Source organism: Halyomorpha halys, unplaced genomic scaffold (genome assembly GCF_000696795.3).
Source record: "Halyomorpha halys isolate HHAL.00 unplaced genomic scaffold, Hhal_1.1 Scaffold413.1, whole genome shotgun sequence".
Lineage (NCBI taxonomy): Eukaryota > Metazoa > Arthropoda > Insecta > Hemiptera > Pentatomidae > Halyomorpha > Halyomorpha halys.
In genome coordinates this window covers 958,473-974,149 of record NW_027104790.1, presented here as the reverse complement: position 1 = coordinate 974,149, position 15,677 = coordinate 958,473, and the positions used below count along the sequence as shown (strand labels likewise).

At 29.7% G+C, this 15,677-nt stretch overlaps 1 protein-coding gene across 5 annotated transcripts in view; it reads right to left on the bottom strand.

Moving 5' to 3' along the window:
* l(2)k05819 (transmembrane protein 94-like protein l(2)k05819) overlaps positions 1-15,677 on the bottom strand; it is a 38,106-nt gene that overhangs the window by 10,679 nt on the left and 11,750 nt on the right. For 3 of the 5 annotated variants that reach the window (XM_067045337.1, XM_067045340.1, XM_067045341.1), the window contains exons 12-17: positions 14,220-14,454; positions 8,816-8,909; positions 7,233-7,453; positions 3,541-3,734; positions 2,738-2,862; positions 2,521-2,660 (exon numbers count right to left, since the gene is read on the bottom strand). In XM_067045337.1, coding sequence (XP_066901438.1) covers positions 2,521-2,660; positions 2,738-2,862; positions 3,541-3,734; positions 7,233-7,453; positions 8,816-8,909; positions 14,220-14,454 — 1,009 coding nt within the window. Of the gene's footprint in view, positions 1-2,089; positions 2,186-2,520; positions 2,661-2,737; positions 2,863-3,540; positions 3,735-7,232; positions 7,454-8,815; positions 8,910-14,219; positions 14,455-15,677 lie in introns of all 5 variants that reach the window. The other 2 variants (XM_014423265.3, XM_067045335.1) reach the window with 1 other exon arrangement.

Here is a 15,677-nt window from a genome sequence, read left to right as displayed (position 1 = left end):
GTGAGTAATGATTGTTATTTTTCAATTTTGAAATTGCTCACGCCTTCTGCCCAGAAATGTTAAACTTAGAATTTAAAAAACTACTATTCTTACTATATGTTTGTTTTTAAAGATAACCTGATCGTAAAGAATAGTTGATTATTAGGGGTTTGGCTAAATGCATTATCATAACACTCACTATGGACAGAGTCGTAGAGAGACAAGGTAGAAAATACCATTCCCAATCCCCGGTCAGCAAATAATCATCTTTCTCTACAATATCTTCCCAGGATATTGTCAGTGTCCCATGGTGTGGAGCCTGGCTTAAATCCATGGTTCTTTACTCTCTGCCGTACGATGTTCAAGCTGAGATGAGTATTCCACACCTTTAGGAGCATGTATCAAACCTCAGAGGCAGCTTAATGGGGATTTCTCAATACCTTGGGACTCTCAATACTCTCGATCATATAAATTGATTAGCTACTTGTTTCATAGAATCGTTGGAGAGTATCATGAACAGTGGACTCAACTATTCGGAGCATTGCTAGAATGTATCGGATCCTCCAGCCTTCTCTGTGCCTAGCTTTTTCATTCGAATGAACCATTATCTTTGACCAGAATAAGAAAAGGATCTTTGTTAATGCCAAGAAGTGTATGTTAAAAAAAAATCTAAGGTGTTATTAGGATTTACTATCTAGATTTATAATTGAAAACTTATTTCAAGTTGAAAGGAGGCAATTCTGGTAAAGCAGCCCCAAGACAAATGAGCAATCATTCCCTCCTCTTCTGATTCTAAAGGGATTATTTCAAGATAAATAGTCCCAGCGTACAGTGTACAAACCAAAAACAAACATGTTGATCATAATCAGCCTTTAAAATCAGAAATATGAAGTTTTTTTTTTAATGTGTGTATATAATTGATACACTTAAGAAATACATTAATTTTTGAAAATACATACATACATCAAAAAACTATATATTTATCATCTTAATTATTTTTAATTGGACAAAAATTTATTGATATTGGCTTTTGAAATCCCACTCCTACAACTGAACATGCGAAACCATCTTTTTCAATTTAAAAGTGAACTAGTCCCCCCATCTTTAAGTTGTGAATAAGAGCAGCAACAAGGCAAAAATGGTCACCTGTCTAATCTTATGATGGCTAAAACAAGCAAAAATTGTGTTATAAATCAAACTATGGTGGAAGACTATCTTGTGAGAGTAAAGTTTTAAAAATTTAATGTGATATAATCCAATTTTGTATCTTCTGATAGATATAATAAAATATATATTGAAATGCACCTATCTGGAATAGACCATTCAAGTTAATAGATAGTACTTTTTTTTATGGTTGTAACTAATATAAAAATATAGAAAATAGGAATATCATATTTTTGAATCAAATAAAGATTATAGAGTATCCAAGGCGAAACATAATGATTTAAGATTACAATTTGATCACGTAGGTTATACAGGACTTTAAAAAACTTTATTATTATTATTATTGGCGCGACAGACCATAGAGGTCCAAGGCCTCACGCGAAGTACTTAGGAAATACATCACACGTCTCATGACAATGTTTTCATAGGGAGGATTCGTCACTCCCACGCCTATTTTTGTGAGTGCCACCCATTGGCTTACAGGCCTCATAAATGCCCAGGGGGAGGTTGTGAGTGAGTATTGCATACTTATATGCTTGAAAAAATCCCGAGTAGGGTCGGGGACTCGATCTCGTAACCTACAGGTTGGTAGACTGGCGCGTTATCACACTGCTACCATGACCCCCATTAAAAAAAAAAAAAACTTTAGACTAAACTAAATAAATATAGTTGGTTGGTAATGAAATCAAGAAATGCATAAGATGAGCTGGTGGATATTTAAATTCTCACATGAAAGGATTACTCACCCACATTTCTGAGGAATGAGTGAGCATCAATCAAATTATCATACAAATCCAATAAATATATAACTGTTTAATTTATAAATACTTCATAAAAATCATCATTATTTTTTATACCAAAGTAATGTTCCATTAATAGTGATTGTAAGCCCTGGATGCAACATAAATGAAAAATAAAACATTTAAAAAACAATAATATTTCATACCACAGATTTGCACCGAGGAGTGGAGCATGTGCATCGCTCCTCTCCCAATCGTCTTCTTTCAGATCAACATCGAGAAGTTCTTCCTTTGATTCCTCGCTGTTATTTGGATAACATAACACACACAACATGGGGTTAATCACAAATCAACAATCACAATAAGCCGTTAAAAGACAAAATAAGTCACAAAACACTGTTTTAGTAGATTAAAAATTGATAATCCTCTTTATTTTGTGTTAAAAAAAAAAAGCCATCACCTGAGAAATAAAATTAAATACATCAGACAACAATGACAATGCAATTATTTAATTAAAAATCACTCATCATTCCAATTAAAAAAATATATTTATTTTTCTAGACTACAATAGTATATTAAAAAAATTATAATAAATATCTGTATAAAAAGAAAATACTAAAAAATGAAAATAAATTACCTGCTCAAAAGAGATATATGGCAGTTCCAGCCACTTTCCAAACCCATTTTTTCAGAAAATACCCGAGATCTCAACTCATTTTCCTTACTAAAATGAACAAATCTGATGCAAGCTCTTTCAAGTTGCTCAATTAAATGAACCTATTTAACAATCATTAAGAAAGGATACTAATATTTGCCAAAATGTATTAACTAGAAAATGATGAATATAATTTTACCATTTCAATCTGAGCCTGATATTGCATAGTGACCATTCCAAGAAATATTTGATTACATTGCATTTCAAAGCAACCTTCAATATCATTTACTTCTTCAGCTACCTCTTCAGTAGTCAAGCAATCCACTAAAACAAAAACTTTAAATTAATCAACATATAAAATTTTATTTAATATTAAAATTTATTTTGAGACCTAGTTACTAGGGTATTTTACCACTTAAGCCAGGTTAAAGGTGAGTAATGATTGTTATTTTTCAATTTTGAAATTGCTCACGCCTTCTGCCCAGAAATGTTAAACTTAGAATTTAAAAAACTACTATTCTTACTACTGTTCTAACTGATGCGAAACATGGCATCTTACACTGAGGGAATAACAGCATATTAAGGTTTTTGAAAATAAATTATAATGTAAAGTATTCAGACCAAAAAAGGACAAGTTGACTGGAGAATTTAGAAGGCTATACAAAAAAAAATTGAGGGAACTGCAACCAGTAAATACAATTCAGGTTATGACGTTGCCACAAATAAGATGGGCATGGAAGGTTATAGGGCTTAGTAAAGAATGGATTACTAAAATTCTAATAAACACTGAACTGAGGGGTAGGCCGAAGCTTAGATGGGATGAATGCGTGAAGACTGATCGGGTAGATTTGGGTTTGGACAGGCGTCCCTGGACAGTATTATGTAGAGAGTGAATGGTGGTATTCGCTAAGTCTTTATTATTATTATTTTTTTATTCTAATTAGCTCAAAAATTTAGAAATATAGAAATGATTGCTTGTTATTGAGATACATAAAAATATACCTGAAGTTTGGCGTAAAGACCTTTCAATTGGAGTAGGGCTTCTATTTTTGAGATATAGTAAATGACTATCAGCTGGCAATTCCATATAGATTTTTGTCATATCAGAATTGATAGGTCTGCCAAGGGGTCTGTATGCAAAAGCTGTACAGTAAGCAGTCAAACTAGTTCTCTGGTAAAAGTCAAGGATCTTTTTCCTAAAAATAGAGGTAAATTAGACAATAATAAATTAAGTAAAATAGATGATACAATAATATTTCTACTAGATACAATTTCTAAGCTAAAATAATGAAATTTTTTTATGTTATTTGGGGATAAACTTCCTGATGGATTCCAACTAGGACAAAAATAATGGGTTATCATACAGGTAACCAGAGTGAGAAGGTCAAGATTTATTTCGTAGGTCCATTAATGTCAACCTGTCAATCTTATGCCTTAACATGCACAATGACCATCGTAACTCTTAAAGAAAAGTGAAAAATTATTAGATAAATAAAGTTGTTAAGAAAAATGGGTCATATCTTCATTTTCAAGTCAAAAAAGATATCTTATCCAAACCTTAATGAGCTTTAGTAACTGATTCGGTAAGCATCCGACATATTTGAAAAAATAGTAATAAGCTATCTTACTAAGAAGAATAAAGAAATGCAAAAACAAAGTGATAGGAATTATTTATAGTCATTTTAAAACTGGGCATTGAAAATAATTCTGATGAAACTTATATCTTATTACTAAACATTTTATCCATTCATGAATCATTATATTCATGACTTGATTGAATAAAAAATAAAATTAACTTAAAACCATATAATAAGGGTTTATAAGGAAAATGAAACAATGTAGTTTTCTACAAACTAGATTTAACTTTATGTAGGAAAACCACATAATTTTAGTAGTTTTTAAGTTCAGAATGTACTAATCAACTAAAAAAAAAAACATATATATATAAATATATACATACATTTTACGGTATCATGACAACATACAATATCAAATATAATATAATAATATAAAAAATCAAAAAGCATTTTCCATATTTCTTATCATTATTATTTCCAGAAAGTTGTGACAATTACAATGACTGAATATTAAAAATGTGATCCACTTAAGCATTTTTTTGTGAATTGTTCATATCTTTCTAGCAACTGTAAGAACAAAAAAAAAAATTAACTGGCCCAGATAGGTTGAAATCAATGTTCTGGAAATAATAGTAGTAATATAAATCTATATTACAACTGTTGGGAAGCCAAAGATCCTAGAAAAATTAATACCTAAGAAGTGAAATCATAGAATGAGGAATGAGGAAACTGCATTGAAAAAAATATATTGATAAATGAATTTTTTCATGGTTGTAATGATAATAGTCAGTTTTATACTTTCACTTCACTATAAATGAAAGAAAAAATTTAAACTTAAAATAAGATGGTAAATGAAAGCTGTGTTTTGTGCACACTGCACCAGATTTTTATTTATATTTTTAGCATAACTAGAGGCAATTTTAATAAGAGATAAAACGACAACTGAATATCAAATTTTTTTAAAGTTTAAATTTATCCATTTTTTATTACTGTCGATGAGAGACAATTATTCCAAACAATCAAAATTTAAAATACTTTATAAGAAGCTACATATTTAATTTGAGCTATTTCAATGAAATTAAGACAACAGATATTAAATATCATTTCATTTTAGATTGGTATAATGAGTTTAATTAAAATAGTTAAAGCCATTTTGGATAAAATCAAAAAAGTGTTAAATGCATAATATAAAGCGGCTCTTTTGAAAAAATTGCTGTTACATTCCAGGCACATACTTATACCTTCAATAAGTAATTTCAGTTTTGTACATTTCGTATTTGAACTAGGCTGACCATGTACACACAGAATATTCCTAAGACTGGATTCAGAATATCTTAAAATGTGTATTTAAACATGTGAAATTTTTCAAAATTATAATACTTCCCAATATTATATATCCTGTACATAAATAAGTAAAAGTGTAAATAAATTACTAGCTTTTGATTAAAGTGTATGTAGTCCTCAAGTTATTACACAGAGTAAATGAAATTTTGAGAGAACAAATACACATTGTACCACAAAACTTTAATAGATGAGGGTGAAATGGCTAATATGCCATAACTTAGCTAATAATAGATTTCAATGATTTTTTTTTTAAAGGTTATTTAGTCAAGATTCAACTAAAAGCTGCATTCGACAAAAAAAAAAAAGTAACAAACATTGCATTTTTACTTTCACTTACCTATATATGATAAGTGAAGATACACTAAGGGGAAGTATTGCAACTGTGAGAAATTTTTAATTCCAGTTTTCAATTGAAATACACGTTTTGAGGTCCTTTGAGTCCGGATAACCAAGACCCACAAAATAGTCTGTGAACAGCCTAGCTCAAAACGAAAATTTGTAGGAAACTGTAAAACATATTTAGGATAAGTGTATCCCTAGGATGTAACAGCAACTTTATTATTAAAATCAACTAACTGAAAGTGCAACTTTATAAATTAAATTTTTCACATTTTTTTTGAGTAATTTTGATTAAAACTCAGTATATCAATGTAAAATTAGATTGCTATTAATATCAGATAGGATTTATGCTCATTGAAACAGCAAACAGGATTTTTAAAAAAATCTTTCTCTATAGTACTTTTACTTTTTTTTATTTGAACAATCACATGATTGAGCATATTCTTGAAAAAATTATCTCTCTGTATAACCATTGTTCTAAAAACAGTGCTTCCTTAGAAAGTACTGAATCTCTGGCCCTTCATGACTTGTAGCGGTTCACATTTACTTCCTTCCATCTTACCATCCTTATTTATTTTTAAATTTTTCATAAATTCCAACAAATCCCATCAAATCACCTTTACCCTTTGTTATAAACCTACTGACTGCCCTACAGTTTCATTTAATGATGTTACTCTTACCCCTGTCCAACAGCAAATCCTGCTATCTTGGACTACATTTGGACAAACGATTAACCTGGAATCCTCAGACCAGACTGAAAAGACAGGAAACTGCACGTCGATTTCGACTATTACGGCACTTAATAGACAAATGGTCTAAACTTCCAACACATTACAAAAGACTGATCTACATGACTGTAATAAGGCCAATTTGGACATATGGAGTTGAGCTTTGGGGCTCCGCTAAACCTTTGAATTCCTCTCGTATTCAATCCTTACAATCCAAAATCCTTTGTAAAATCCTCAATGCTCCTTACTTTGTCACAAATAAAATCATACATAAAGACCTTAATGTTCCCTATGTAACCGATCTAGCCCGAACCAGATATCACTCCTTCCATTATAAACTCTCTAACCACTCAAACCCCCTAGTTTCTAATCTTGCATCCTCTTCCATTCCTGACAATCTCCTGAAAAGAAGATGGCCACGAGACCAGCTAATGTCATTACAGTGCTACCAATGGGTAGTTTCTCTACACGCCTGTAACACCCCAATTTAACTTAGATCAGATTTACTAAATGTATTATAATGTACAGTTGTAAATAGCAATAAATAAATATTTAAAAAAATTTTCATGTTTATTAAATTTTTAATTGTGAATTAATAAATCAATGCTCTATTTTATATATTTTATAAAAGAATTGCAAAACTGACTCTACATAGAACAAAAATAATATAGCTACATCTAAACTACAAATCATTATAAATAGAAACCTGTCTGAAGAAGTGAGGGTTCTGAGAGTATTTCCATCCCAAAAGTCAACACATGAGTCTAAAGCTATATCACCTGTAGCTTGTGAAAACATCTGCAGAGAATTAGGAGCAGCAGCTTCAACTGTCACAACAGCAACCATATGAGGAAACGGTAATTTTAGTTTTGTTGCAAGAGCGAGAGATCTTGCAAATTTAATGTCCTTCCGTACTGTTTCTGGTTGCTACAAGAAAAAGTATAAAGAAACAAAAACTACCATCCACACACACATATATATACAATATAAAGAAAAATGAAAAACAAAATACAACATGGAGGTATATTTTATTTTATATTTCTCCTATACATTCCTGGATGCTAAAAGGCATTAGATCTCAATGCTCCATATCAACAGAACAAGCTGGCTTTGGTTTTAAGCAAACATCAATTTGACCAAGATAATTGCATTTCAACCCACTGCTAGATCACAGATCTTCAGTTATCACTTATACTAGTCCTGTCATGTTTTCTATTTTACTAGCCAAACCATATATTTCTTTTCCATGAAGACTTAAATCAACATTAGAATCAAGAGTTTTTCAAATTTCATTCCCGATTCGAACCTTCCAGACCTTTTCTAGGATATTTTTTATCGAGCAATGATGTTAGAATTTTAAAATTTCTAACCAATTGGTTACGTGAGGCTTCTGGCTATGGAGTACATAATACCATATGATTGTACGTATTAAATAATACATATGTCACTACAGCCAATAAGTAACTCTTTCTTAACAATTTTTTAATTAACATCAACTGTGATATGCATAATTATGGGAACAATAAAGCAGGTTAATCTGTGGTGTCAGGTATAAAGGCAAGATACGACTAGATCTGGCTTAAGAGAGCTCGAGTGTTTAAATTTTATACCTAAATAGCCTAAAAACCCCAGCCATTTAAAATAGAATATTTTTTTCAAAAAAATTTATAACATCATAACTGTAATATATATATTTTTAAGGTACTTAAAGAAGCAGTGAGAAAATTCTTACGATGAACAGGAGAAAAATAACATATCTGATAGGAGTCTAATAAACTACTACACACAAAGGCTCAATAAGAAATTTTTTAATTGTGATTAACTACCTCTACAATCACCAGGTTCAACAAATTGAAATATAAGATAATTTATTTGAACCTGATGCCTTTTAGGTCAAAATATGTTCAGAACTATACAGAAAGAAATCCTAATTGGTCTATCTTTTCTAACCCAGTTTAATCCTCATTTCTCTTTATACATATGTACACGGTGTTTTCTTAAATCTCAGGAAGACATGAATAATTCTCTGAAGAACTGAAATCTTGCAATATTTTTAATAAATGGAAATTGAATAAAAACTTAAAAAAGAATAGAGAGCTTTAATACTACTATTAAGTTAAATAACTATTGCAATAAATAAATGTAAACAAGAAATTGAATATCAATCTTAAAATTATTTTATTCCAATTATTACAAAAAAAAAAAAAATAAAAGTTCTGTTATAATTAAAATTGTTTTTCTCAGGTTATCACAAATAAGATCAAAAATGGAAGCTTAAGATAAGCTCACCACATGACGAAATGTAGAAAGTTGCTCCAATAAATAAAAACTATTTTTAGCATTTTCAGTAAAGCCAATTTGTTTCGCCAGCTCACAAAGGCATCTGAAATCACAATAAAACTTAATGTTTAAATCCATATAAAGAATTTTATAACTCGTTAGCTAATTAACTATACTTATCAACTTCTTCACGGTTGGCAAGGAAATAAAACTAAAATCTGTTAATACTAATAGGAAAGACAGGTATTAGCAATCTACCAAAAAACTAGTCAGTTAGATATGGTATTAAGTTACATTGAAATAACTCGATTTAACCATATTTAAATAAAAAGTGTATGTAATATGAGTTTATAACAATTGATTTTTTTTTTTTTTAATTCACCTAATATGCCTGGGAGCACCATGATAAAGGGAGTCATGCTTCATCTAAGTCAAACTTACTTCAATCATAAACTTTTTGATTTCATCATAGGAGTTAAATAGAGGGATTAATTAGATAGGCAGATAATAAATTTCAAGTATGTTGCCTCCAATCTTACCGAGAAATGTAAAAAAAAAATGCAAAAAATCTTTTTTCGTTTTTTTTTCCTATAGTATGAAAACTGCATTTTTTTAGCAACATCAATCTTTACTAAATTAAACAAGATCAAATACAATCTTTTTCTCAATAACACTTCATGTTCAGGGTATCGTTTAGGAGCAATCAAGCTTAGAATAATGGTGCTTAATTAAATGAGAATCTGAAAAGGATCTTGGAGGAAAGTTCTGAAAATTTACTCATTTATGTTTTTCAAGGGTAATAATTATGAATTTCAACGTTTTGACTTCAAATTTTACCAAACAATAAAAAAAAAAAAGTAGAATTATTTTAATTTTTTTTGTTGGATATTTTGCTTTTAACTTGAAAACCATGTATTCATAATAAATTAAAGAAGAGAAAATTACCTAAAATTTCGATTTTTGTTTTGAAATGAGCACATACTTAAACTATAAGACGGAATGTAGTCCAGTAAAACAGGGAACGACTGAAAAATTTGGGGTTACAAAGAGGAAATTATAAAAAGAAAATTATAAGTGGAATCAGCATTCCAAAAAAACATAATTGATCAATTTTTAGAACTACTCTAAAACAGTAAATCTTTCTGGTCCCCATTGGACTGGAATATAATTCATCTCAACGAAGAGACTACACAAAAAAATCATAAAACTTAAAAGGTAATTTTCTTTTCTTTAATTTAGTATAAGATAATATATAGAACAAAAATGGTTTCCAAATCATAAGCAAAAAAGAAAAAATGAATATTAATTTTGCATTATTTTTTTATATTTCTAGAAATTATCCAGGGCCACAAAGTTGAAATTCGATATCAGCACTCTTAAAAACATAAATGAGGAAAATTCAGAACTTCTCCAAACCTTTTTACCAAGATCCTTTTCTGGTCATTATTAACTAAACTTTATTAGACAAAGTGAGGTTTCTCCTAAGCGATACTCTGAGATATAAAGAATAGTAATTAGATTAAATTAGAAAAAAAAATAGATTAAAAAATTTAAAGAATTTATTTCTACTTAATGTGGTGTAGATTGATGTATAAAGAAGAGAGATGAATAAAGATTAATGCTAGGAGTACTTCACAATTTTTTTCCATGTTTCTGGGAAAAAATGGGACGTTAAAAATTTGAAATCTGTGGTCAGAACTCCAAGAAACATAAATAAGTGATTATTCAGAACTTCTTAAAAACTTTCCAAGTAAAAGAATCAAAGGTTTGAATTATAAATTATTTATTATCTATGGGTGATTAACCATCTCGTTCTATAAATTAAAAAAATTCTTTTTGAAATCAATGTAACACCTACAGGCCATATCTAAGTTCATTATTGCTAATCTGAGTTCGCTCTCAATCAAATTAACTTCTAAAAATAAAGACAAAAAAACGTGGCAACTAAATGAGATATCAGAAATCAGACTTACTTCAACTTACAACAACATTAAGAGAAATATTAGAAAATGAGTCAAAAGAAGATAAGTATTTAGTCTATTGAAGAAATGCTACCAACCTACTAGCAATAATACTTAACTACAAAACTATTATAGAATAACTCGCATATAAAAATCATGAGGGGACCAAAAGAATTCATTTCTAATACCCTAGTTTCCGCATTACCAAGTAGACTTCTCTTCATCTCATGACGGGATTGTAAACACATAGTACATTATTGGAGGTTTGAATATCAAAACCTATATAACTACTAATAAAAATTGAATTTATTATAAACAACATCCAAATATATACATACATATCTAAATATGAGTTCTTAAAAAAAAAAAATAAATAAATAAATAAAAAGAATACTTTTAATTGTTCATTTTTCTACAACATATTCAAGATCATGACTTTAAAATTTGGAAGACTTTTGGCCAGTAAAATTATCTCAGAATTTTTAAGGTTATGGCAGTATCCCTGTGGCTAACTAGTTTTAATAACGGTTTCTTTCCTCAAATTTCTAGTAATCATTGTCGTTCATTGACAGGATATTCTGACCTATGTCACTATCATTCAGGATTTTATTTATCATGATTTAAGAGCCAACCAGAATATGATCCCTCAGGCTTTATTCTTTTCCATTTTCACAAACATCTTCTAAAATAACATCAATATTCACATAAATTTAGGTAATGTTTACTATAGCCAAGGTTGCTTTTAAAGACACATAAATGGATGAGGATTACAAATCTTTCCTCTTAATGTTGGCCCTTATGTCTGAGGTTTTCTTGGGAACCTCTTTATACTGTATAAGCAAGTTATACTGGACTGTTTACTTGCAAATGAGTTTATTAAGTTACACAGTATAAGGTGAAAAACAAAAGAAAAGGAGGAATGCAAAAATACCAACTGAATCGAATTGCATAATATACTAAAAACAAATCAAATAAAAAAATCCCATTAATCATTTTGAGAAATATTAAAAGTTCAAACAGTATTAAAGTCAATACATTAACTATCAAATATTTTAACATGCCAATTAAATAATATAACAATTCATCAATCTCTATGCTGATGAAACTACAAAAAAAAATGAAGGTATCATTAGTCAGCTAGAATAATAGAAAGTTTTCTTACATGCCTCCAATAATAACGTTCAACTTCACTAATAATTAAATAAATACAAGAAACAGTGAGTCCAAATTGTAAAAAACATTACTACTTAATATGTATATTTAATATGTTGACTGTACATGCAGTAAGCAACAAAACAAGACAATTTTTTTGAGAACTGTTAATTAATATCATACCTTTTCGAAAGACTGCACCATTGAAAAAACAAAAATTAAAAATTAATGGATTTTTAAAATAATAATAAAAATAATAGTGAAAAAATGGATCTAATTAAATTATGCTAGTTTCTAAGAAAATTGACAGTTGCTGAAATTATAAAAAGCTAATTACTTTGTTAAATGGTAGTTACCTTATCATATTCCTTTTTTATTTTTAATATAGCTAAAAATAAAATAGTCATTAAATACTTATTGGTATTTACTTTATAAGTAATCACTCATTGACAAATAATGAAATCAATACCATCATAGAAAACAATAGTAAATAAAAAACAAAATAATCAAATATTTTTATCTGAGAAAAAATAACAAACACAATTATTTCAAGGATAAAAATAACTTTAAATAATTACATTATATAAGAAAGAGTAGTCCTTTAAGACTAAAAAAAAAGAAAAAAAAAAAAAAAAAGAGGAAGCTGCATAATAGTTTGGACACCGATTGAACACCAGAGATTTCTTCCAAAATTCCACAAATAAGTCACATCCTTGGCACATATTGGTTTTGGATACTAGTCAGTGGACAAGGAGCAATCAGTATTTCTTATGACAAGAAGATGAAGAAAGGTGAATGAGTACTTTATTTCACTTTCAATGGTGAGATAAAGTTGAGGGGGATAAAAGTTAGAATTAGGTAGAATTTTAGGGACTGTGTCTCAATAAAGAACAAAAGAAAGTTTACCTAAATCTAGTGTAAAGAACACCTCCTTTCTTCTTGAAATAATGTTTTAGGGTAAAAAAGTATAAGGGTATTGAGATCACTAAAGTGTTAAAAAAGCCATGGCCGAGGGAATCAAGAGAAAAAAATAAAACTGACCATGGAAGGTGATGTGCCTGGCTATATAAAACTTTAAAGCTATGCGATATGAGGAATGGTTTAGGGTGGAATGAGGTACATTAATTGTCCAGTGTTTTCTTTTTTTACTTTGACAATAGATATTTTAATAAAGAGGCTTCACTAAAAGAATATAGGATAAAGTTATGTAGAATACTAAGGAATTGTAATACTTTTCAAAGGTTATAGTAATTCTTAATACCATAAAGGTTATCATGGGTAAATATTTGAAAAGATTGAAGGAGGAATTTACTAAGTTTTGAGGAAGAATTAACATTAGAAATGGTAGGGTGGAGGGGGATTTCAGGTAAATGAATTTCAGAGAGCCTCGAAAACCAAGGAGAAAGTAGATAATGAGGTTTCTAAAGGAGTTATAATTAGAGAAATTATATTTACATAAGAATAATAAAATATTATATTAATATTACTAAAATATTATTAAGAATGCTGTAATGTAAATCAGATGCACATGGATAATAGCTTAGGATACATTTCTAAAGAACACTGTAAACTTCTGGGAATACTCTGTAATCTGCTATGCCTCATCTATTCAGCAGGCTACCTCTTGCCATTGTCTACCTTACTACTCATTTGGAATTTATAAATGTAGATAATCACTTCAGTTGTTAGTAATATCATTTCCAATCACCTATATCTCCACCTGCCTCTCAATATCGATACTCTTCTCCTTCTGGTCTTCTGAAAAAATAATGATTTTCACTTTCTATATTCAATCTTAACTTTTTACTTCATCTTCCATGGCCAAGTTTTAGAGACTTCCATAACATCATTCTTAATAGTCTCTCCGATTCCCTAATACCATTATTCCTTGATAATATATTTTTATCTGGGAACACACAGACGTCTCTTCCTTGTTCTTAGTTCATATAGAATGCCTGAAATTATGTCTGCCTTGAACTCTTACCATCCTGGACTTTTATCAATGAATATAGAATCAACTATTTAAATACCTTCCTTTACCATCTCATAAGAAATAATAACAAAAATATAAGGTTTGAAATATATTTATGAACAACCATCAAACAAGTAAAGATGTATTCTTATTGAAAATATTAAAACTATGATTAAAACAAAATTTAATTTAAAAATATAAAATTGAAAGGAAAAGATAAAATAAACTGAATGTTAGTAAACAGATAAATAAATTTAAAATAAATAATCAAAAAGCTTGCAGGACAAGATGCATTGATTACGATTTCAATATATTTAAACAGCTTTACCTCCGGTTTGTAACAGGGACGAGGTCTTCATTATAAAGTGCCTCACAAGTAACGTGAGAGCAGAACTGAACATAGTGCTCCTGGGTAGCCATATTACATGTGTTGAGAAGAATAGCCAGTCCGATAGGTTTTAAAGAACCCAGATGTTCTGACCATCTGGTATCATCAAACTGAAGTTTGAAGGGACAAGATAGGTCATGTGTCAGATCAAGTACCTCCACTCTAGTGCATAAATCTATTCAAAAACAATAAAATTGCAAATGGACAATTTAAGATACCAAGATGAAATATAAATCAATATTATGATAAAATATTTTAAAACTCTCGAGAAAAGAAAAAAAATGGTAAATCACAAAATTATTTTCATATTTGATATATATCAAAACCCTGTTACATAATAAAGTACAAACTAATACTACTAGTCATGTAGATTTATCTTAATTCAATTACACTGATTTGTATAATAGTAACTTGTACTTTAGTATTTTTTAATTCCTATAATATCACTAATAGTCATCCCTATCATGAAAAAAATAAGTATTAATATTATTATCACACTAGTTTCTACACTTGTACTATGAACTAATACTATTAGCCTTCATTGTGAAACAGGGCCCAGGTTGTAAAATAAGTTCGTAGCATTTTTTACTGGTGGTTTCAATAAAAACTTCAGATTCTTGTAAATATTTTTAATTAATAATATATGACCCATTTTGATCTGTTACACGTTGCCATCTTTCAGGTAATTTTTTAATTCCGTCCTCCCAGAACTTCTCAGATTTTTGTGCAATGAACTCCTCTATGTGTGTTTTGCAATCCTCCAGCAAATTAAAGTGTTTCTTGTTAAGTAAGAGTTTTGAAGGACCCGAAATAAGTGAAAATCTGTTGGGGCAAGGTCTGGTGAATATGGTGGGTGGGGGATCACAGGGATAGGGAACCGCTAATGGATATGTGGTCCAATAAATTCTTTTCTGTCAAATTGAGAGAAACACATCCCACAGCCCCAAATGATTTGAGACCCATGCATGATATATTAAGTGTTTTTGCGATATCCTGTGTCATAGAGTGAGGGTTATCTGTAACCAATGCTTGAATTTGGTCATCATCAACAGTTGAAGGACAACCCGAGCACTTTGCGTCTTCCAAGTCAAAATTTCCGGTTCTGAACCGGGCAAACCACTTATGGAGGGTGCTTTCTCCTAAGGCATCATCGCCATACACACTGCAAATTTTGTTCACCGTCTGAGCAGCGGAATTTCCTTTTTGGACTTTCCTTCCATTTTGAGCGAGAAAAATACTGCTTAAAGACAAGAATCTCGTTTGAAAATGATGCATAGAAGCACCTTAACTAATCCTTTTTTAGAATATGTTAACATTATTGACCAAGTAAATATGATTTTATAAACATAGAGAAGATTAAATTGAAATATTGAAAAACACTATGAACTTATTTTACAA